This window comes from Thunnus maccoyii, chromosome 20 (genome assembly GCF_910596095.1).
Source record: "Thunnus maccoyii chromosome 20, fThuMac1.1, whole genome shotgun sequence".
Lineage (NCBI taxonomy): Eukaryota > Metazoa > Chordata > Actinopteri > Scombriformes > Scombridae > Thunnus > Thunnus maccoyii.
Genome location: NC_056552.1, coordinates 17237566 through 17261656, shown reverse-complemented (window position 1 = coordinate 17261656; position 24091 = coordinate 17237566). Strand labels below are relative to the sequence as shown.

General features: G+C 38.4%; 1 protein-coding gene across 3 annotated transcripts; it reads right to left on the bottom strand.

The window, feature by feature from the left end:
• Nucleotides 1-338: 338 nt before the first annotated feature.
• Nucleotides 339-10319, bottom strand: LOC121887416 (glucagon receptor-like). 3 transcript variants are annotated; one of them, XM_042398172.1, is made up of 14 exons: nt 10239-10319; nt 7414-7505; nt 7118-7220; nt 6826-6936; nt 6161-6282; nt 4773-4879; nt 4087-4243; nt 3773-3932; nt 2299-2359; nt 2104-2173; nt 1903-1994; nt 1556-1694; nt 1370-1411; nt 339-891 (listed from the first exon to the last, which is right to left on the bottom strand). In XM_042398172.1, the coding sequence occupies exons 2-14, from the start codon at nt 7471-7473 to the stop codon at nt 820-822; spliced, it is 1296 nt and encodes a 431-aa protein (XP_042254106.1). In that variant the 5' UTR covers nt 7474-7505; nt 10239-10319; the 3' UTR covers nt 339-819. The 3 variants fall into 3 exon arrangements, with proteins under 3 accessions (XP_042254106.1, XP_042254108.1, XP_042254107.1); XM_042398174.1 differs by having other exon boundaries at nt 1903-1970; XM_042398173.1 differs by having other exon boundaries at nt 4111-4243.
• Between the last annotated feature and the right edge of the window lie 13772 nt (nt 10320-24091).

The following is a 24091-nucleotide window of genomic DNA, read 5'->3' as shown; positions in this document are numbered from 1 at the left end:
CGAGCTGTCGTTGCGCTGGCGCTTCTGGGTAATGAAGTTCATAGAGAAAAAGGACCGCATAAGAAACTGGCATTTTGGGACGACGAGAGCAAACGAGCTGTAATTCAACAGCCACAATATGTTGTAAATAAGATGCACAGTTTTAAATTTACAGACTTTCTTGAGTTTCTGTTGACTGCATTGTTTTCTCTCTCATACCCATCTATCAGATCAAATGATAGCCTAATTTTTTTGGCAATTAATTGGTGACCCATCCTACGTCTTATGCACTGGTTCCACCACACACCAAAAGATTCCATATAAACAAAATTTTAATTTTTATACTTCATTTGTATTATTTATTTAAAGATGTCTTTAGTCTTAAACAATCCCAATAGCGTATTCACATATTCACAATTTAACATCTTACATCATAACTACACTTCATAACAATTTTACATATTCACAACAAACCACAAAGAATCTTAAAATTTACAATGAATGCAAAAATACTCAGTCTGAATCTCTATTTACAACATGTGGGAGCAACTCCACAGGGTCTTGAAGATGTAAGGACACCTGCATTGCCGCAGACATTTGTCCAGCCTCATCTTGGACCACACACTGCAGGGTGTTGTCTCTATTGACCACGGATGGACAGTGCAGCAAAGAGGCCTCAGGTTGTGGGGAAGTTGGTTGAACCTGACGTCTGAAAATCTGAGAACTGTCAGGAGTGGGCGAACCATCAGGCATTGCCCTCATGGTTGTGGCAGAGGATCTGTTGCGCTCTGGCACCGTGGCGATGGAGAAGGTGTCTACCCGAGAGTTGAGCACGGTTAGTCACTGTCCACAGCATACTATCTCTGCCTCTATCCTCCAGCTGCGCAACTTCCTCTTCAGCTCTGTCCTAACCTGTACCCAGAGAGGAGGTGAGCCATTTCAGAGTTAATTTGCCATTTTGTGACATTTTCCAGTGTGACGATTCAAAATTGAATGAAAACTGAAAAGTCGTTTAATATTGTATTGATCTGATCAATTAGTCACTCTTTAAAACTCATCAAAAACATCAACGGCAAATTCAGATTTGGCAACTCAGACCCCCTGAGACAAAAATGGATGACTAAAACGATAAATTCTGAAATTCATGTCTTTATATTTTGTCCTGCTGCAAGTCCCCTCCCTAAATGAGCTTCTTAGGAAGAGGAATATAGATGATCTTGTTATCAGGATTATTTACTATGCAGTAAAAAGCTTTAGGACACATTTTAAACTTTAACATTCATGCAGGTTTCATGTATGTGTTGTCTCAGACACTGTAACTGGTGCATATGGTTGACTACCTTCTAAGAGGGGCAAAAATAAAATGAGAATATTAGATGAAATAACAAACCTCTTTATTGGCATAGCAGTAGAGAACAGCCACCAGAAAGCCCTGCAGAGAGGCCAGATTTTAAGAAAAGTCCTGTTTATTTTAAGCAATGTGCACTGTTTTTGCTATACAGCAATACATTAGATTGTAATGTCTAGACAGTGTCAGCAGTAGTAAGCAGTCACTCTCTGATCCAATTGAACTTACCTGAAATGAATTGAGAAAAAGGGTGAAGAAGACTTTAATGTAGCGCAGAACACCTGTAGTCTGCTCATCTGTAGCAAAGATGAATATGACCTCATGAATCCCAAATAGAGGAATGAGAGTAAGGGTTGCTTTGGCAAGCCTAGTGGGACAAATCAAACAGCAGAGCAATTTATCACAAAACCATACACATTGTTTTTTATTTTGTCATCATAAATTTTTCTGGCTACATCTTTGTTTCTCTTTCTTTTCTGGGGAGGCCAGACTTGTTGCCATGGTTTAAAGCATTAGAGACAGGAGTTGAACAAATCAATTTTTATCATCTTTAAAAACGTGCTGAGACAACTTGCCGAAGTTTGTAATCAGGGTATCCACTCTGGTTGCTGGCTCGCAATTTGGAAAGAATAACCTTCACGATCTTCATGAAAATTAGAAAGTTGATCTGTTGATCAGAGAATCAAAATTGCTGCATCTTGTGCAAAAATGATTGATTATTCTATATATTATACAAACGGGTCAAAAGTTAGTTTAATTAATTAAGTTATCCTTACTAGTGAAGCAAAAAGAATTGGGAAACGAATGATCCACCAGTAGTTCATGTTCTCATTGACGGCCCAACACCTGGGAAGAAAATCAGATGTTATTACTCCAATACTGTCTATTGTGGATCAGTGGGGGCAGAGGTCTACACATGAAATATTAAAGGATAATGGGGACACTACATGCACATGCACACACACACTTACTCGTTGTTTTCGTTCAATAGCTTCATCACTACCCAGGGAACCACAAATAGAAGTGGGGTTCCTAGGACAAAGACAGTAACAAAGACAAGTGGATGCTGTGTAAATGTTTCTATGGCATCCCTCTATAAAAGCTACACCACTGTCATGACACATGCTCTGCTGTCACATAAGCCTGATCCAACATGAATTCAAGGTTTCGAGGTTATTGTTACATCTCATTACACAAATATGAGAGAGTAAAAATCTCAGGTTTAAGCTCCTCAACAATGCAGTAAGGAAAAAAGCAATAGTAATAGATAAGAGTGTAAACAACAAGAAGAGCAAAAACTATGAGCGTATGTATGTAAAGTGCAATGTGCATGTGTCCTACCTCTAATATATGAATAAATATCTATATGTATATATTATATGTGTATGTACATATACAGTAGGTGTATTTATGTATGTGTGTGTGACAACAGGCAGGCTGCAAAACATGTACATTGTTCATAAGCCTGGTGGCCTGGTGGAAAATGCTGTCCTGGAGCCTGCTGGTCAAGGCCTTGAGGCTGTGATACCTCTTGCCAGACAGTAGCAGCTAAAAATAAGCCAAAAACTGCAAGGTCGGTGTGATGGCCGCACTTGTAGCCACACAGCTGCATTGAAGTGTGTATCCCAGCTGGCACTCACACTTTGGTTTCTTTTACATTTGTAGTTCATTTTTTCCTCAGTTATCTCATTCTAATTACATTTCATATTGCATACAAACAAATAACAACACACTGGATTTTGTTTCATACATCACACTCATTTTATTTTACAGTTTGGCAGTACATTAGTTTCTATTTGTAGCGCGCACATTTGGTTAACTTTTGTACAGTCATTAGTTTAAGTTGTTCTAATTTTCATTTTTTGAGTTACCAGTTTTAGGGTGCTGCTCCTGGAGGACATCTGGCCAGGCCTGGGCAAAAGATGTGCACCAGGACATGGAATGATTAAATACACAAAGTGGCCAATTGGGTCATACCAAGTCCTGCCACCTCATAGGGAGGAACTGTTTATTTCAAGTTTAGTCATATTGTTTGTTTGTCCATGTAATATACATGTTCCCCTATGTGTTCATTTTGAATGGTCTGCTAGTAGGGTTAAGTTCACTTTAGTTGAGTTCTGTTTATTTGACCTCTTTTATGGGCCCTGAACTTTATTTACATATTTTGTCATTTGTACCTTTTTTGCATTTTTTTGGGTAAAATAAAAACCCTCTTTTTTAAAATCACCTGAGTCTCCTTTGTCTGCCAGCCCGGTCCCTTACAGTCGGCTAGGAGCATGAAACCGTTGCAGTTTCTACCGTTGCAGTGAGCCTGCTTTCCATATGTCAGCTGTTGTGTTTCTCTGTGGTGAAGTGCTCTTTGGTCTGCCTTTGCTGCAGAGTCCCAAAGTCCCAAAAAATATCCTTAGGTGTATGTTAATGAGGAGACAAAGAGATGGAACTTACCCCAGCCAAGACAGATGTAAGGCAAGTTTTTGTTGTTGTCGATGAAAACTGAGGCAATAAGCACAGAGTACAAATAAATAGCTTCTCCAAAGAACCAGTAGTGATTGGCCAGAACACAGTACTGCATCATCACCTGTGCTACCCTGCAGCCAAGAGCAGCCTGAAGAGATGGACAGGAAGACACACATATTACAACATGTTCAAACTTGCCTCATAAAAGTATCTGAATGTGTTCATCTAGGGTATATCCACTAAGAATTTTTAGTGGTTTATCTACAATAAACAACAGGAACAACAGGATTTTTTAGACCCACCTGGTGGCTGAGCATGTCACTCACATCGGTCTGTTTCATGATTTCCTTTCCCCAGTGGCGTTCTAGCATGGTGTCTTTAACGATGACGGACACAGCTCGCAGGATGAAGGACAGGAAGAGGTTAGCGTGAATGTAGTTCCTTGTGCAATGCAGTTTTCTGTCAGGGGACATACAAATATAATATTTGTCTTTTGAGGGCTTTCTTTAAAAATGTATTCTTATCAAGCATCTTTGTTCTTGATTTTGTTGTGGTAGTTGTTTTATTTCTCTCTCTCTCTTTCCTTTCTTTTTCTTTTTTTTTTTAAACATATTATGTCTTTGTTTACAACCCTGTTAATCACTTCACTTTTCTGTTATATGTTGTATTAAAAGTAGCAAAATTTGCCCCATACAACAGCAAAATTAAGATCTGTTTGTTCCATCTTTGCTTGCGTAATACAATCTTCTGTAGCTGATTGTTATGAATGCAGAGGATCTTGACAATTGCAGGGTATCTGATTTGTATAAAGGATAATGCTGCAGTGTCTTACAGCCTTTGTCAAATAAGAGGCAGAAGTCAAGAAGACTCTTGGTGGTTGTGCTTGTGGTCCTTACTATCATCTACTGAGGAGTGTCATGAGGTACGTTGAGCACACAGGTCACTAATAATACAACAGAAATGATTGCACATCTGTTAGACAGCTTACCTAAAGCTCAGAAGAATGATGACAGCCATTATGAGCATGAAGAGGGACAAGGAATAGCCAACAGTGTACAACATCCTGAAGCTCACCATCAATTGTTTGAACCACAGCTGAAAAGAAAAATAATATTAATCCGCACCAATCACTTTCAAGAAGTCAGATCTCATATAACCTCAGATATTGATGGTGAAGACAGAACAAGAGCTGAAGCATCAAAACCGACAGGGATGTAATATATGCAAAGCATTCTTTCTAGATAATTCAAGTAGTGTTGTTACATGTAAAATGCACCCCAAAATATACCAACATTAGGAAGTCTGAGTTTCATGCTTGAATGGAGAATCTGATTCTTGTCTGAAAAATTTGTAATGACAGAAAGAGATAAGAGCAGTGAGAGCTGGAAGTCGTAAACCCATCAGATCTCTCTTCTGTTAACTCACACACAATTTTCTGATATTAAATGCTGATAAAGCCAACTGATGGAATATACAGGATTGCATTTTGCACAAGATACTGGAAATCTTAGATAGTTTCTCTCTTGTCAGGTTGCGTAGACACTCATTCATGTGTTTGTTTGCTGCCAGCTAGATTACTGTAACTCTTGACAGACTGCCTCAGAAATCATTTTTATAGCAGACATTTTGACTTGTCATAGCAGGAAAAGCACAGGTGGAACTAATAACATTAACAATGGCTCAGTTCCATTAAAGTGTCCAAGGAAACTACATTGGTGAACCATCATGCACTCTACCATACTGAATACCAGGGTCATGAATTTGGGAAAAAATTAATGGGATTCAAATTGTCTGCTGTGAAAAGAGGTCTGTTTTGATTGATTAGACCTCAGGATGAGTTCAGTGTTCATTAATAGGCTGAGCTGAACACAAACACATACCACACACACAGTTTGTGAGTCCATTTCTATCTAGATTACAGCTGATCCAGCAGTCAAATTCATACAAGGCACACAAAGGTGGCTCACATTAGATTGAATGACAATTAATAGTATTTGTTGCTTTTTTACACTTGTGGTTTGGGGATAAAAGGTTTGTCCTGTTAAGAGCTCTTATAGTTGTCTGCAGCTTTAAAAATGTGCATATCAAAAAGTTGATTTACCCCTCTTTTATAGTTGATATATGTTGCTAATTTGCATTCAAACTAATATGAGAACATATCAATTACTTCAGTTTGTTCTTTTCCATTAGATGTTTACATAGTGATGTGTTTGGAAAAAAAGCCCTCAGTTTCACCACTGCAGTGAACAGTTTCTGATACACTAAACAAACCATCATCATCAGTAGGCAATACACCTAATATAAATATTGAGTAATGAAGAGTGCTTCTGGCTGCAACAAATTAACAACCGAGCTGGAGACATTTTGGTTACTGACCTCCTGAGATGTGACCTCTTCTTCCTCTTCACACTGTGTCATGTCCCTCCACACCTGCCCGCTGTCGTCCCTCACCCAGAAACCATCAGTGCCACACCGCCGACGCACAACACCGTGGGACACTGGATGAGAAACATTCAGTCCTTTAGTCATTAACTCCTCATTCCTAATTAGCGTGATGGGGTGTTAAAAACAATCACGGCATGCTTTGGGCAGAACACAGGTAAATAGCCTGGACAGGTTGCAGTACGAAAAGAGACACAACAACACATAATCAGGCAAAGGAACATACAGATCAGGCTTCATAAATGTTTGTAATATAAAAAGAAAATTACAGACTGTATGCTTGACTCTCACTATTGGTGCCAGTGATTAAATTGTAAAGTTGACTTTAGTGTGGCTAGAGAAAGGTTGTTGGGTCATTAGAAGCAAACATCCTCTTGGGAGCATGAATGTACTAAGCAAATTTCATGATAAAAACAAAAACCAAAGGACTGATTTCACAACAAATTTCCAGTGTGCCAGTATTCATTGAGATATCTTGCTCCCCTCACAACCGCCCAACCACCACCCATCAAAAACATACTTAAATGGAAGGAGGAGAAACTGACAAGAACATTTGTGTTTCAGTGTGTTGTTCTGTAAAGGTTAGACTCATTATCTACCTTTGTAATACCAGGGTAGGTAGAAAGGACAGGAGATGTTGACCATAGAGCCGGCAGGAGTATCTGGCCAGCAGGCGTATCTGTCAAATGATCTGTTACAGAACACGCTCGCTAGAAAGGCAAACAATGAGAAAATGAAAGGATATCCTCAATATAAAAGCTATATATGATCATCATTTTTAAATGGCATAATTTGACATTTTCCTTATTCTGTATCCTCCCATTTCCCCCCTCTTGCCATATTCCCTTTTGCATGATGACTCAGTACTAGATGCATGAAATTTCTCCATACCTTGAGGGAGCGGCTCATTTCCAATCATTTTGATACAGTCTTCTTTATACTGGACCCACTTCCGATAAGTCTCTTCTAAGACTTTCCCACTGGCCATCTCAAACTGTAAAGATATTTCAAAAAATACATTAGAAACGGCATCTTCATTCCCACATCCAAAACTTCCCTCCACTCATGTCTAATATTCATTAAAGTTTTGTGGGATCTGAAGATAAGAAGTTTTGCAGTCAACTTAAAAGTCATCATTCACTGTCAAACCTTTTACTCAAAAAATGATTAACATTACCAAAACTAACCATTGGCAGTTCAAGAAACAGCAGACAGATCAAAGCCATAATGTCTTGTGTCCTGTGCATCACTGCAGATTTGTTCTTCCTCACCAAAAAGTCTGAGAGGAGGAAGGAAAAAGAATAGTTTAGACTGCTGAAAGAGTGTTGAGTTCAGCACTGTAAGTGGAGGCCAAATTAGTAGTTTGAAGACATTTTTGGAGTGCATATTCATGCGTCAATTGATCTTTATTGTCCATGCAACTGCAAAAGCATTGGCTGTTCCAAGAATTTCAAAATGACGGAGCCCTTGGACCAATAAAAGCTTCAACTATTGTAGATTATGAATACTACTTCTTGCAGATCCATCATGAGAAGAGACTTTTCAAGAGAAAATGATGCATTTTCTTCAGGTATCACATTTTGTTAAATTGAGTCACCAGGGCCACATTACTGGCTTTCATGGAAGTCCTCTAATAGCGCATAGCTTGAAAAACCTGAGAACGAGCTTATATTTCTTTTTTTATTTGAAGTATTTATGCAGGGGATTTGAACATTTCTGACTGTGGGGACTTTGGTTTGCTACCGTGGTAGTAAATGAGCTAGTACTGTACTGTACTGTAATTTACTGTATTATACCACCCTGGATGAACATTTGTCACCTACAGAATGCAGTCAGTCAACTTAATGGCTCTCTGTATTAAGCATTAGTGATTGTGTTCTGGTGGGGGTCTTGCCAGTTCCTTTTAGCCTAGCATCCACTTAGATTATGAGCAATGTGAGATTCTGAGGCCAATAATTAGGAGAGGGTATTCATCTACAGAAGAAAATATAATATTCCTCATTGAATTGGACCATAGAAGAAATGACAGAACCCTGTGTGTAACAGCAAGGGTCACTTCTACAATGGGCTTTCATTTTACTGCGGTGTGTCCTCGTGATGTAATCCCTCCTGCGGCAGCTGTCTGTATGGGCCAGATAACGGTACACTGCAAAACTCTGTGACACCAGCTGAAGTAAAACTTCAGTCTCAAATTTAAATACACTTACAGAACAGAGTTAAGCACATTACATGTCTCAAAAACATACAAATTATAATTATTTCTCTTTACTGTTGGAGGAGATTATCATAATCTCACTAAAAAGGATAATTCTTGTTTTTGTTTAAATTTTCTGTCAGTCAAACTAGTCTTTGACCACAAGGCGGTGCAAATGACTCATGGGACTTGGACACATGGGATTTTCACATTTGTCACACTTGTCAAAGATGTGATATTGTGTTGACAAATATTTTAGCAAAGAAAGTGTGTCCTATAGAGGTGCTATGTAACATCCTCCAGGCCCAGCTATAGTGGAGCTGGATTATTAGCAAAGCAGACTCAGAGGGCCCGATGTTACTGCTGCCATCTGTGGGGGTCCCACCTCAGGCTCAGTGCAGCCTGCCACTGTGTCAACAGACTGCTAAAACACTGATTTGATTTCTCTGTCCTGGTAGGTGGCATTTGACAATCATTGCCTGTGGCAGCTAAAGGAATGAGACCACAATGGGTTTGGTTTCTTATAGGTCCTGAAACCCCCCCCAAATGTGGATCTTCCCCCACGGTGTTAGACATGATGGCAGGAATTGTAAACATCACTTAGTCTAGTCAAAAAAATCAATATGTCATTAGTGAAAGCCAGGAGTGTGTCAACATGAAACCACTTGGCACTTACCTAACCTTGTTTTCCACGCTCTGTGGCTAACAGGCATTTCACACCTAAAATTTCAAGTGTTGAGTATCCTCATTCTTTAGCTCAGGGCTTATTGAACTCCACTCAGATCAGGTTTATTCTCATCTACTTGGAGTTATCCCTACAAATCCAGGGTTAAGATCACTAGTATGAGCTGGTCTAATAGCAAAATAGATTGAATCTTTGTTGTCCAATCAGACCTCAACAAGCTGTGAATGGTCTTACATGTAAACCTGAGGGGCTCCGATTTTCAGGTGTGACCACCAATGTTTACTGAAATGGCAGCTGTAATGTGATTCACAGCTGTTATACGTCTATTTGCCTCTCAATTTGTTGTGAGTCAGTGCAATGCAGACCACATTGGTCATTTGGGCTCATCGGGGCTCCACACAAGGGCTGAATGAAATTGTAAGGAACAAACTTCAAATTGGTTGCCTGCCTTACACCTGGCAGGATTTTTTTAACTGCAAAGTGGCACTTGAAAGTCCAATACAGTTCATATAATGCAGTGACTAAGTCATGAAGTCACAAAGAAAAAAAGCAAACAACACTGTAGAGAAAAACAAGCATCCTGGCTGTGTATCTATAGCAACCATATCTGAAGCACGAGAAAACATGTACAGCAAGTCTTTCTGATAGCTGCAACATTATGAACTAATCACATAAACAACTTATGATGCTTCTAACTAATTGTGCATGCAGTTTTGCAGTTTTCAGCACTTGAAAAAGGAGTTCCCTTTTAATTTATGTACAAACATAAACTGGATTGACCTTTTAAAATATATTGTATATAGATTCTAATCCATATTGATAAATTGTAAGATTTACTCGGCGATCTTAATCCCACAATCACGATAATTTCAGTTGAAAATAGATAAAAAAAAAAAAAAAAAAAGATAACGCTGGTGGAAAAACATTGTCGCAATGGCTTACACAAGTAAAAATGATACTTATGTGCAGGCACGAAGGTGGAAGCATCCATTGCTTAATTACTTTTTTGCCCCCTTAACTTACAAAATGTTGATACGGCGTTTTGGGACAAACTATTCTTCAGACATCTTCTGCATAAAATAGTTGCAGTATAGGCTACATCTGAAAATAAAGAATATAAAGCTGCTACTTACAGATAAGTGGTCCTTGAGCGAGGAGACAGCTTCTCTCAGAGATGCGGTGAGTAGATGCGTCCTGAGCCTTGCTGTGACTGACAGACTGAACCACCAGCTCGTCCGCACAACACTGAATGCACCGACTTCTCCACTGCTGGTCAGTGTTTTCTGATGTTGAGTAAATTAACAAACAAGCGACTCCTCGTTACAGATTTATAGTCTGCTATAGTTCGTTAAAACTATCGATAAGTAGTGACTATTGATAAAATTGGACACTTTCTGAAAATTTGCATTCAGGAACAATTTACTGAATCATCCCAACTTATTCTATAAACATTAACCTCTTACTACAATATACAGGAGAAAAACTAAGCCTCAGAATGACTCCATCTCAAACACAATAGACATACTTTTACAGACACTACTGGAACAATGGGACACCTCATATTTCAATAAATAAGAGAAAAAATAAAGATTAGTCATTTCAACATTTTAATGTCTTCAAATAACTATATAATGAAAATACAACACAATTGAAAAGTATGAAGCATTTTTTTTGCCTCGCTTTAAAAATTAGACAGGGCTTTCAAAACAATTTGATAAAAACATCATGCCAATGAGAATACAATGCACAGGTATTAGTAATTTATACATTTTAATGAGCATCTTTAAATAACCATATAATAGAAATAAAACAACACAACTGAGATACATATGTGAAACATTCACTTTTATTATTTATATACAATTTATATATTTAATATTTATTTAAATTATATACATGTCAGGACAAAAAGTAAAATAGCTAGGAACAGCTAGCTAGAGCTTTTGTTGGTGTGATAATATTTTCTAAGTAGGCTCGCTAAAACACGCTATGCTAGCTCTTCTTAGCTTAGTTCCGGCAAGCTAGCTGATAACCTATTTAAGAGACATTATTTGTTCCAGTTTAGAAAATTGATTTCTCTCAAGACAAAATGTATTTTGTGATCCTAAAAAACATTTTTTCCCTAGACTCTGTGGCGCTAGGGAGCAGAGTAGCCACCGGTAACCTCACCAACAAAGTGGGGACGGGAGCCTGAACTGGCACTGGGTTTCTTTTCACAAAGCCTGTGACTGTAATGGACACTTCGAGGACCTCCCAGGGCCAGGCTGATCTGTTCTATGCTACCTAACTTGATGTGCTACTTTGTGGTTCTGCGCATGTGCAGGACAGGCGGGCTGCAGACTCATGAAACCAAGCCCAAAAGACTGGGTGACAGGCTGGTTGTGAACAGACCAGGGTGCAGGCTTAGAGACTACAGGTGAGTCAACTGTGCTGGTCTGCAGGAAATGGAGGAGCTTCTCACTGTTGACATCCAGGTGGGGAACAAAATGACTCACCCACGGCCTCTCCTTGAAATACTACTAGAAAAAGCCCAATATTCTTCATCTTAGACCCAGTAATCACGGTCTAAAAAGCATAAAAACAGCATGAACACTCCCAAATATTCACAAAGCTAAGCCAAGGTGTCATTAATTGGTGTGACATACTGTATGTTTGACAGGCTACCTTCTGAGATGAAAATGATGAAGAATAGCAGGATTATGATTGTGTGTTATCCCTGCATGTGACAGACTGGCACCCAATGCATGCTGGGATAGTCAGATTACCTTTACTGTACATATGGTGTGTGCTGTTTAATTTAATTTGAGTTAAATTTAGTTAAATTGATCACCAATGATTTTGAAAGAGTTACTGGGGGTTAGCTCAGTGTAGCACCAAGGAATCAATCAGATAAGTGTTTGTTCAAGTCTGATCTTGGCTCACATTCAGGGGGGTGTATTGCTCCAGTAGGACATCAGTACACTCTGAAAGAATCTTACTTTTCACACACTTTTCCAGTCATTTTCAGGATTTACGATTGACAGATGTACTGATTAAAATGGAACAGTCCCAACGGTTGAAGCATTTGAAAAAACTCTCCCTGTTATGATTGACACCTAACCTAGGGACATGTGTGTAAATATTTAGTTGTTACTTAGAGTTATGTTGTAACTTATCTCTGTGGTGCAAGCTTTTATTTTAGTGATGCATAAATAACAACTTAGTAATAATTTACATTATAACTAAGTTTGAACTGACACACAGCTGGTGCAACAGGCTGCAGCAGTTGTTTGTCCTACTCTGCAGCTACATGTTTTTGCTTGTAATCGGCTAATCTGTCTGCTCTATAACTGTCCGAATACACTTGGGAAATATTTGCAGAAGCCTCCAGCTGCTGGAGAAATTACATCTGATCTCCCATCTACACCACTGTCTGAAGCAGGTCAGTTCAGCCAATTATTTGGGGTCTCTCTGTAATTAATAATACACCGCAATGTTGTCATTATTATTATTATTATTATTGTTAATGAATGTTATAGTTGCACCTTGTTACTAATTAAATGTAGGTCTTAGTCAAATTAAATCCTAATTGTGCATAGGGCACCAAAATGGCTAGAGCCGGCCCTGGGCAGATATAAAGGTACATCACAACTGTAGCCTGCCATTCTCAACAGAAACCATTGTCTCTGTGTAACTCACACTTTACACAAAATTTTTTTTACACGCAAAAACATTGGTGTTGTTTTTCTGACACCAGATTGCAAATGTATTTGCAAATTGTAAGTGAGTTAACTAATGTTTGTCTGAGAAATAACTTTAAACAAGCTGGAATATGCTTATATTGCTATATATGCTTACAATAACACAAATGTTTTGCATGTCATATCATGATTATTATTTGAATTATTTAGATTACATTAGGTTAGATCAGATTAGATTAGATTAGACAAACAAAATAGCATATATTCCAAGCAGACAACAGCTCAGGATTCTGTCCAGCCACTAAATTAAAATAGCATGCATTTAATACAATTAATTAATTAATAGAAAGCCTGACTATATGTGATGCACCTGAAAACAGGACAAATAAAAAAACAATAATGGAAACCCTCAATTTTATATGGTAACAACAATAAATATGAAACAAAACTGTGTCAAAAATACAATCGCATTTCTCAAAAAACAAGCAATTATCACATCACTCAAAAGTTTCATAGCTGTGGACACAAAAGACCTTCTTAATTGTATCTGTACTCAGTCACTCAACTCACCAAAAACACCAAATGACTTTCAAACTGAAGTAGAACTGTGTACTTTAAATTACTCTTGGTTTAGACTATAGATTTCATTTTACTATCAAGGACAGCAGTAAAACAAGCTTTCATATTATCACATATGAAAAGCTTATTAATGTACATATTAAATGAATGTACATTGTGTGAAGGTTGTTGGAAATATGGTATGTTTCATCACAGCTGTCATATATTTAGTTAATAGAATCAAGCAGCAGTGCAGCACTTTCTTGGTCATTCATGCTGCTGAAGTTTTTGTCAGTATTATGTTGTTACTGTGAAGACTTTGATGTGCCTGAGTTGAATTAAAACTCATTCCGCAGTGCGGATTCTCTGAATAACATCAGCAGCTAAATATAATATCTAAAACTGATTCCAGTGATGGAGCAGGTTACAGAGCAGAAGCATGTTTCCTCACTGATGTCTGGCATATCCAAAAATGTCTCCATCAACATGTTAGTCATGAACTAATTGGCTCAGCATACAAAAGGTCTTTGCCTCTTAATCTACCTTCATCACAGAACACACCAATAGGTACTTTTAGAAGAAATGAAATAAGTGGCATGGAAAATTATAAACAGCTGAAAGAGGACTCCTAATGGTGCAGAAGGTGCACGGGGTATTTCTGTCCAATAGTGTTTCGCTTTCTATCTCCTTCACTCTGGGTTGTGCTCTCCATAGAAAGCACAAACATACTGTACAGAAAACAGTATTAAGTCTTAATGGTTGTCTCTTTCAATGACTGTCAATGTAAAGCAACATCAAAGTCTGAACACTGGCAGATGCTGATATTTCCATATTTCTGACATATTGAAAGCACAGATAAAACATTTTAACATTTTCATGCCAGTCACCACCTCTTCATAATAGCTTTGCCTGTTGCAATTCAACTTTAAATATAAGCTTTATATATAGGGCCTGTTAGACTGACAGGCTTGAGATGCATTTTGTGTAGTAAATGTGGATGAAAGCAAGCAGAACTGAGAGTTTGTAGTGATAATGAAACCAAGGTACGCTTCTTTTCCAGCTTTGTTTACTGTCTTCCTCGAGAGATGATTTCTTTGCCAGACCTGTGGAGATTAATGATGCTGAAGAAGGCTTGAGCACAACCTGTCTGAGGGTGTTTGGGTATTTATTTCTCCACCGTAGTTTTGATTTGATTCTGTCATTCTGCTGGCTGTTTCTGTGAGTTTGTTCTCTGTGCCTGACCTCAGTTGAACTTTATTTATTGTCTCTGTGAATTGGAAAGCTGAAAAGAGGCCAGGCTTTCCACTCTGCATATTAATAATAACTGTTTTTCATTGTGGGAAAATGTGGAGGAATCCATGGATATGAAACTAATGCTGTGTCTGATTGGATGGGAATGAGAAGAGATCTGAGAGCAAAGTGACACGTCTGGTTAGAGCCTGGATTGATGCTTGACAGCAGCCGAATCAACATGTGGGAATGCCATTTCCCCTTCACCACTCTAAATTCATGTGTAAATCTGTGACAGAAATACTAAAAAAGTCAAATCATAGTAAAAAAAGGCTGTTTTCTCTTTTCCTTTGGAACTATCAACACCAAATAATTTCATGACTAAATGACTCCTGCTAACACAAATAAAAGGGAGCCTGAAGTTTGGATGCGTTTATTGACAATGAGACGTGACAAATAGTATGACTTTTCAGTTCAAATTTCCTTGATGTCACAGCTAACTGAAAGCAAAACTTAGACTGAATGACAGGGCATTGATTTCTGATTTATCTACAAATCCTGATGTATTTCTGAGGACAATACACTTTATTTGTATAGAGCATTCCACAAAGAGGGCGATTCAAAGGACTTAAGATAAGACTCAGGGCTACAACAGCAGCATGAACTGACTGGAATGTCAGATCAAAGAAAAGCAAAGATAAAGTCTATCAAATAAAATAATAAAGTTCTAGATACTGTATGTGCCGCTTCATAATATTTTTGCTTTAATTCTGGGATCAATTTGCAGACCAGTGTCTGCAGACCTCAGAAGTCTACTGGGTTTATGTGGTAGAAGATGAGAGCTGTGTTTTGATCCTTAACCACAGAAAGAGATTGAACTGAAGCACTATGTTTTCTTAGGACTCAAGCAGCAGTGCTCTGAATGAGCTGCAGCTGTAGCAGTGCTTTCAAACTATTACCCATTACAGCACTCCAGTTGACTACAGATAAAGATGTAGAATACTGTAGTCTGGGCATTAGTTCTCTAACTCTTGCTGTATTTTTCAGGTGGTACTAAACTGACTTTGTCATTGTCGAGAGGTGGCTGTTATGATTGAAGTTTTCTGATTTGGGTTATAAGGTTTAGATTTGATTCTTGCATCCAATTGTTTTATGAAAGTTTTAGGCTCAAAGCTGCTATTATCAATATTTTATGCTATCAAGTAAATCACTACTTGTATATGAAAAGTGTTGCATGTAGTGACAAACCCACAGAGAGTTATCACCATCTGTGCAGTTGATGGTTTTTTTTTCAGCTTCTTTAAGCTCATAGTTTTGGTTTCTAGTCCGCAATGTTACTTTTTTGGTTCGCTCTCGCCGCTCTCATCAGCATAGTTTTCAGCAAAAAAAGCTAGAAAGACCCATTGCATGCTATGTGCCCAGTGCCCATTTCCAGACAGACAAAGTTGGCAACTAGCTGGTGAACATAGTTGAACATTTAGCAGGTGTTCAACTAGCAGGTGAACAACCAGATATTTCCCTCAGGAGTTGGTGGAGACCAAAATAGAGCTAAAAGGAGAGTTAATATTGGACTTACATTGACCAGGAGGCCAAAACACAACTCATTATGAATGCTTATGTTGCTCTGTATGTGCAGGATGTGTAAATAGGCAATTGTTTGCTAACATATTCACCATATAAGCTTAAAAGGTGATAATATATCAATATTGTGTTTAGAGCTTGTACCCCAAGTGGCCAATTTGTTAAGGTTTAAGGTAAGATACACATTTTACATAACAGATACTGCATGTAAAATTGTGTGTCATCTGTACCATTTTCTTGTACTCTACTTTCTTTGAGTAATTTGATTCAAGGTGAATACAGAATAAATAACATAAACCCGAAGATTGACCTTATGAGTGGGCAAGGACATAGCTGTTCTGACCAATGGAAAAGCAGGAAGCGGACACTCTAATGTGTACAAACCAATGTACATGCTTGCTTGCCAGCTTGAGAGGGTAAGGCATGAAGACCCAAACAGATTAGCCACATTTTAGCAAAAAAGAGTATAGGGAGCATAGATGCACAGCAAAGAAGTGGATTATTCTGCAGAAAAGGTCTAAGAAGTTTCTATGGATGTTTTGATACTTTCTTTTTTGCCAAATTGGGTCAGTGTTAAAATCCATTGTAATCACTGTGAAATCAAGCTGACTAAAGCAGCTGCCCCCCATGAAGATGCAAGCTTCAAATTTTTTAAAGCCATCATTCAAGTCAGCAGGGGGTAGTGCTGTATATAGACTGGTGGTGATTTGCTAGTAACTGTTGAAAAGGAAAAGGAGCTGTGGACTATCTGTAGAACATCTCTCACCACAGAGTTTTACATGTCAGATTGAAGGTCTTAAATTTTATATTGTTTCAGAAAAATGTATGTGTGTCCTGTTTAGTTCTAGTTTGCATTAAATAGAGTTTTTCTATTAAATGTGGCTGTTCTGACAGCTTTTCTCATTTATTTTGTATTGCATGACTTGATGGAGAGGATTTTATTGGCTATAAAGGACATGAACTGAATATCATAAAGTGGCAAAACAAAAACATTCTGCTATGAAAGGAAAAGCAGATACATGTATGATATGTAGTCAGAAATGGAGGTTCCTGCCACCTTTGTTTAAACACCTCCTTTGAACATTGGTACAGTACTTTGTAGTACTACCTTTCAGATGCGATGCAATAGATTTGTGAAATAAAGCTTGAAATAAGGGTGGATCTCATAGAAAAGCCTAAGTGAATGTGTGTTCTCATTGATAGACTGCTTTGATGAGTCTCTGTGCTAAGATGGAAGTCAGTGTGCATTCATGTATTTTTACTATGGGATAATACCAGTGCATCAACTCTCAAGCTCTAATCCACACAAATATAATACTGATTATAAATGCAGCATTTTGCTAAACTTGAGAAATCCTTTGCAACTTAAAAGTGAAAACATTTAGGTTTGTTCTCAACATGCAGGATTTCTTAAAGGGTAGATTCACCATTTTTCAAGTCTTTCTTAAAGCAACAATCAGATGCCCGTATGAAGATTGAAACAGGTTTTGCTCACTGTAATCATTCTACCTGTTCATACTGACCATTAGAAGATCCCCTCTGAAATATTTTGAGAAAAAAATGTATTTAAAAGTTTGTCACAAGATCATATGAATCATATGATCATATGAAGCTTCAGCTGTCAAATAAAATGGATATCTTCCACAGTTACAGTCTTTTTCCTGTTCTGCTGCAGTGGATCGTATCAAAATGAGAGAATTTGGCACTAAACAGACCGTAACTTTGAAAGATGTTGACTTGGTTTGACTAATTTGGATGGCTGAAGCCTCATATTAGCTTCAAATAAACATTTAAATACTTTTACTCAGTTGAAATTAGAGAGAGGGATGACAGATTGTTGCAGGCTGGATTGATGTTGTGTTTTTGGCTGAACCACGACAGCGAGGCCAGCCCTATAAATGCGTCTGTCCCTGACTGACTAGTCTTGCATAGCCAGACCTATCTCCACACTTCAGAGCTATGCCAGCGCTGGAGAAAGCTCTGGCTGAAACCATTATCATTCTGCCATTTGGGAAAAAACGCTCTGGCTTGTTTGTATTTCTTTAAACCAGTCACAGTCGTCTTGGAAAGCACTTAGCCCAGGATGCAATAATAGTGCCGTTGCAAAATATTGTCAGGGGGGAACTTGTTTTGGTGGAATATTTGCTCGTGGGAAGGCAAGCCCTGGCATTGAAATGGCTGAATTCCCACAAAAGAAAATGCAACTTAAAACAGTAGAAGACATATGTTGACAATGTGATGCGACTTTTACTGATAAAAAAGACAAACATAACTTGATCATTGGTGCCCTAGTCTTGCTTAACCAGACTTATCTCCACACTCTGTTAGACAGCAAATATTCTAAACAAATTCTTTGTATATCTTTACAACCATTCACTGAAAGAACCAAGAAGGCCTGCTTTATTTCACGATCCAAATCTTCATCAAAACTTGCCATTTTCAGTGTGTAGGTTGCTAGCTTGGAGGTTGTTGTTGTTGTTTCATGTAGCGACGGGGATTTTGAAAATGGTGACATGCAGATATCGGAAGGGGAGGAGAAATCTGACTGAAATAGTCGGCCAATGACAGGCTTATACCCACAGTCTACATCCTGTAAGTCAGACTACTGACTGACTGACTGACAGACTGACTGAGTGATCAACTTACACCATTGGTCGGCTGAGGGCAGCCAAAGCTTGGGACAGACAAGTATCCCAGCCCTGGCAGAGATTTGGAGCCAGGCCAAAAGCCATTATACTATATATTTATATATAAGTATATATACTATACTATACTATACTATGCTATGTCACTTTATTAAGTTTTAATATTTTTTCAGGTGAGAGAGTAACCATTTAGATTCCCAATATGTGGTCAGTTTATCCAAATAATGCCTATTTCGTAATTTGTTCCGATGTTTCTGGAGTTTTTGGCGGACTTCCTGAGGACTTGGTCGCCACTTCCTGTATCCGTTGTTTCAAATTCAAAGCCCACTAGCATTTCATACACCGTCCAGCCATATACTAGGTTTTGACCTACTCTTGTTTTCATGTCGTGCTCACAGTGTGCCCAGGTCAGCCCACATTGGCTAATGAGATAAATATACTGTATTTAGATTCAAGTACTTGCAGTTGTGGCCCTCATGTATGATCTGCTGATGTTTTGCTCTAATAGCAAAGCCATTATCACACCCACTTTAAACTGTCACTCTATTCCCTATTGTGATCAGGCCTTTTAAACCACTCTGCTCACATGAAATCCACAGAGAATGTACAAACCCTATAAAACAGGGGCCCTGCCATCTCAGCTGCTGTCACACTAAGCCATGTCAGATTAACATTTGTCATAATGTATGAAAGCAATTTTCTCTGATGCTGTGTTCAGGCACTGTAGACGTGATTCAAAGAAATTTACATTACCTCCTCTTTCACATTCTGCATGTTATCATCCAAAAGTTTCTTTCAGGTTTGTTTGTGTTTGGCTTTGGCTCCATGTGTACTTAAAAGTCTTCAGTCTCCACACAGCCTGATGCTGCCATTAGAGATAAAGAAATTAGATATGTGAGCTTCCTGTGGTTTGGATTATAGCGTTTAATTAATAGAGTTTAATTTTCTTTTTCTTTTTCTTGGATGGTGGTTCCTTTGTATAACATAATTATTATTATAAGGACAGACTTCTGGTAATAATCAGTTACCTTTCAGATCTGAATGTAAAAATATTGCTTGATCAAGCTTTTTAGTAACATATTGTAACATGTAGTTAATGAATATGATGAATAGGATAACAAACGCATTATCATACCTACTTCAGTACACAATATGTCATGATGATTATGGTTGGACATCAGGCAGCTCTAGTGCGTCGTTAGTGCATTTTAAGATACAAAGTACAAGTACAAAGAAATTGGATATTCTGTGCTGTGAATTGACAAGAAAAAAACTCTCATTGAGAAGGGCAACAGGCTTGGATACAATCTGAAGGTATTGTAAGCATTCCATGATGCATATGCAAATGAAATACAGTGAGAAAAAGTGAGAATGCAAAACAACACATGCAACAAAACACAAACTAGTTCTTTGTTTTGAATGATGCAAAAATGGAAAAATTCTCCAGTTCAGTACTGCTGGGAACAAAATGGTGCTCCAGGGGCTCATGAACAAAGGCTGAAATTTGCATATAAACACACGTCAAGAGAGTATGGTTTATAAATCTCAACAAACGTGAAATTGTGCACACATGTGCAATCCTGATTTCCACTTTCACAGCCATGAATGGATGTACACGTGCCTCTAATCACCTGTTGCCAGATGAATATCTCCGTCTGCTTCACTGGTCTTTAGACAGTTTAAACTCCAAATGGCGTTTGAGAACGTATTGTGTGTGTGTTTGTGTTTGTTTGTGCTGCTTAATTTGTATGGATCATCTAAAGTCATACCCATCCATGGTCTGTATGTTCTGTACACAAGCAATGCAGCCAGAGGAACAAAACTGTGACAAGTTACTAAGCCAAGTGGAGAGTGCTGAGTCAAACACATAAAGCATATTTTTTAAATTTAATTTGACAGAAAAGCATCTGGCTGTCCTGTTGAATATTGATCAGGGAGCTTGCTAGAGTCTCTGTTTCTGCAAAAAATAATGCTAGGTTCTCTTGAAACAGGAAGCCGAGTAATATCTGAGACCGTATCTGTTTCTTAGGAAACCCCTCCCAACCACAAACAATGACATCTTAAGATACATACACCAACTAACACCAACTAGAGTTCAAAGATTCTTTGTAGACTGACAACATAAACAAAACTATTAGCAAAAAAAACGTGTCACAAGGTTCACTGTCAAGCTTTCAGCCACATCTTGTAGCCTTCATCAGCAGATGGAGTTTGCTCGGTTGTCACAGAGATGGTTTAGTCATCATGGGAACTAAATATGGATTTTCAGTCTGCTGTTCATGGACATCTGATGTCTGTGTCTGGTGTTCAGTCTCTTGTCCAGGGTCCTCCAGTTGTTTCACTGATGTAGGTTTCCCCTCAGCTGTCACATGTGACGCTGTTGTATCGACAGAGATCGGATGTTAAATGGTTTGTGATAAGTACTACCTCTTTGTGATTTAAAAACTCCTTACTGGTGTTATACTGGCAGTAACAACTAAACCATCTCCTTGACCACTGACTGAACAAACTCCAGCTGCTGTTGAGGGCCGCAACATGTAGTTGAAATCCTCAGGAATAAATAAGTGAGTGGACATTGTGATAAGCCTTTATTGTCAAACTGCTGTTTTTCTAAGGTCAAGAATGAACCTTCAAGTTCAAAACCGGGATGTTTTAAAATGACAGAGAAGCTAGCTCCTTCTCTCCTCCCTTTGCTTTGTTGTTACTATTAATGAAAGCAAAGGAAAAGTGTTTTTGAAGAGGATAATTGATAGTCAGTCTCACAAAATGTTCCGTACAAAGACTTTATCATCTCACAATAACTCATAATTGCACTCACAGCTTAGCGATGAATGCTGGCTGCTTGTGTTTACAGCTGGCAGCTTATGTAATATCCACATATTGATGATGAAGGGTTTGCACATTGCAGGAATGCAAAATAAAGAGTTTGTGTATTTATTGGCATCACTGCTGTAGTTGAAGGCGGAAATATGACAAAACACAGTGCCAAAAAGCTTTTTGCAACGTCATGCTGCTTGATTTAGGTCGATCAAAGTTTTTACTGTCAGTTTTACACAAGCAACCACACAATAACATCCTGACTCATGTCAAATGGAAACAAGACATACAGTACCAGTCAAAAGTTTGGACACACTTCCTCATTCAAGTGAATGGGAAACTTTTGACTGGTACTGTAAATATTTGAAATTTAACAACTTACATGTAAAACACAGAATAATTTAAAGTCCAATTTGTTTCTTATTGCAAAAGGGGCAAAAGAGTAAAAATATCAACCAACTGTCTCTGAATGGAGCACTGGCTCTCTGCAGTTTAGTATAATTCAGACTTTGCTCTTTAAATGATCATCCATCACTTCCTGTGTGCTGTGACTGTAATGAAGCACTGACTAAAAATTGTGTCTTAACACACTGGAAAGACAGACAGTTATAAATTCTCTTCTTCACCTCATCAATTTGTCATTTGCATCCTTCTGCGTCAGGTCGCTGTCATTAAACTGGTTTCAAGGTACAGATGGTCTAAAGCACGGCTCCAATTATCTGGAGAATGTTCCAATCAGCATTCATAATCAATCTAAAGCCACTCTTACTATGTAGCTTAGGTTTAGTTGATAATTTTTTTGCTACATGCCAGTGTCAGTTGTGTTATTTCCACCTCTTGCCACACCTGATATGTAAAACTATGCATAGATTCAACACTACATGGTTACATGAAAAATAGAAAACTACCCAGGTGTGAAAATATTCTTATTTATAGCATTATTTACATGCTCAGTTGTCTTTTTTCCTTTGAAATTCACAATGAGCTTAAAATGTAGCACATCTGCATGAGGACTTTGATAAAGCCCTTTTGACATGTCACAGTGGGAAAAGCACATGTGTAATGGCTGCATTCAGTACAGTAGCTATTTCAGGTTCAGGGTCCTAGCATTGTTCATGCTAGCTCGTTGTCACGGCTTACTGAGAAACGTGAATAGAGCAGAGTCATCGCTTATGTTATTTAGCAACACCTCCGCTTACTCTACAATGACAAGTCACAATCTACTGCTATGAAGATTGGTGAATGAAATGCAACATGGAAATAATAGAAATAAGCTTATTAAGTAGTTATTTGTATGGAAAAATTAAAAAACAGACCACTAATCCAAAAGAGAAACTCCATTCAGGGGAAATCAGAAGTTATTGTTGCTAAGGAAGATGAGTTATATTGTTTGGTCATCATTTTCAGAGAAAATCTGCAGCAGCAGTGAACACTTCCAGTTCAAACATCCAAACCATTCTGCAAATTAAGAAGTGGTTGAATATCAAATTCAGTGCCAAGAGGCACATTGCCACCAACAAATTAAGGAGTGAAATCAATTGTTAGATAAGAGGCATTAGAGTGTTGGGCAGTATTTTCCAGTTTGTGCCACCAATCAGAATTGACACCAAAAAGTTTTTGCATGTATGTGTGGTACGGTGGAGTGATTAAGTGGTAAAGTATATGTTGTTCCTTGTGTCAAATCTCAGTGGAGGTGCTCCTCCATCCCGGGGCTCCACAACACCAGCAGTTTTTTGCGAAGTGGATGATGTGTGGAAGAAAATACATTTCTACCTGGTAAAGGCTATTAAGTGGGGTCTTGCTCTATTTAAGCAGCTCTGCATCAATCATTTTACCTAATGAGGCAGCTGGATCATGACATCACGAGATGTGCTTGTGTCCTAACCACCGGTGGTTCGGACCAATCAGCATCCTATGAGGATTCTTGTGTGATCTCATGATCTTGTGAATCCAGCTGCCTTGCAAGGTAAAACAGTGATACAAGGTGACAGACAGATGGTTCATCCAATCCCCTGCTAAGTAGTTTTTGAAAGTGCCTGCCCTTTTCCAAACAGTTTCCAAGGACGACTTCTCAGATGGTTCTGTGTGTTTGGTTTGATAATAGTATCTGTAGGTCATAAGGACTATACATCCCTGTTTATCTCCTTTACTGGGGACCCGATCATTCGTGTTGCTATGGCTACCAGTTAAAGCTTTAACTGCTGCTTCACTTAATTGCATCATCTCAACTCAGTGCAGGTGTGTCACTCTGTTTTTCTTTGCCTTGCCTTACTTGTTGCCTATATGGTGAAAAGGAGCAGATGGCTATGGAGATACATGTGTACTTATCTCTTATCTCCTTGTGTGACGTATACACAGCAGCTTGTCAAGAGGACCCAACTGACCTAATAATCGATTCCACATCAATTGCCACGTGGCACTGGTTTGCAAATTAAAGAAGGAAAATAGGTAAACTGGAATACTTTTACATAATCG

What these genes read in the sequence shown, in the direction of transcription:
- LOC121887416 (XM_042398172.1), bottom strand. Translation starts at nt 7,473, where the DNA reads ATGCACAGGACACAAGACATTATGGCTTTGATCTGTCTGCTGTTTCTT. An exon ending in CCTACCCTGGTATTACAAAG is followed by an intron (nt 6,283 to 6,825) that starts GTAGATAATGAG and finishes TTTCTCATCCAG; the next exon opens with TGTCCCACGGTGTTGTGCGT. An exon ending in TTACATCTGTCTTGGCTGGG is followed by an intron (nt 2,360 to 3,772) that starts GTAAGTTCCATC and finishes TCTTTGTCCTAG; the next exon opens with GAACCCCACTTCTATTTGTG.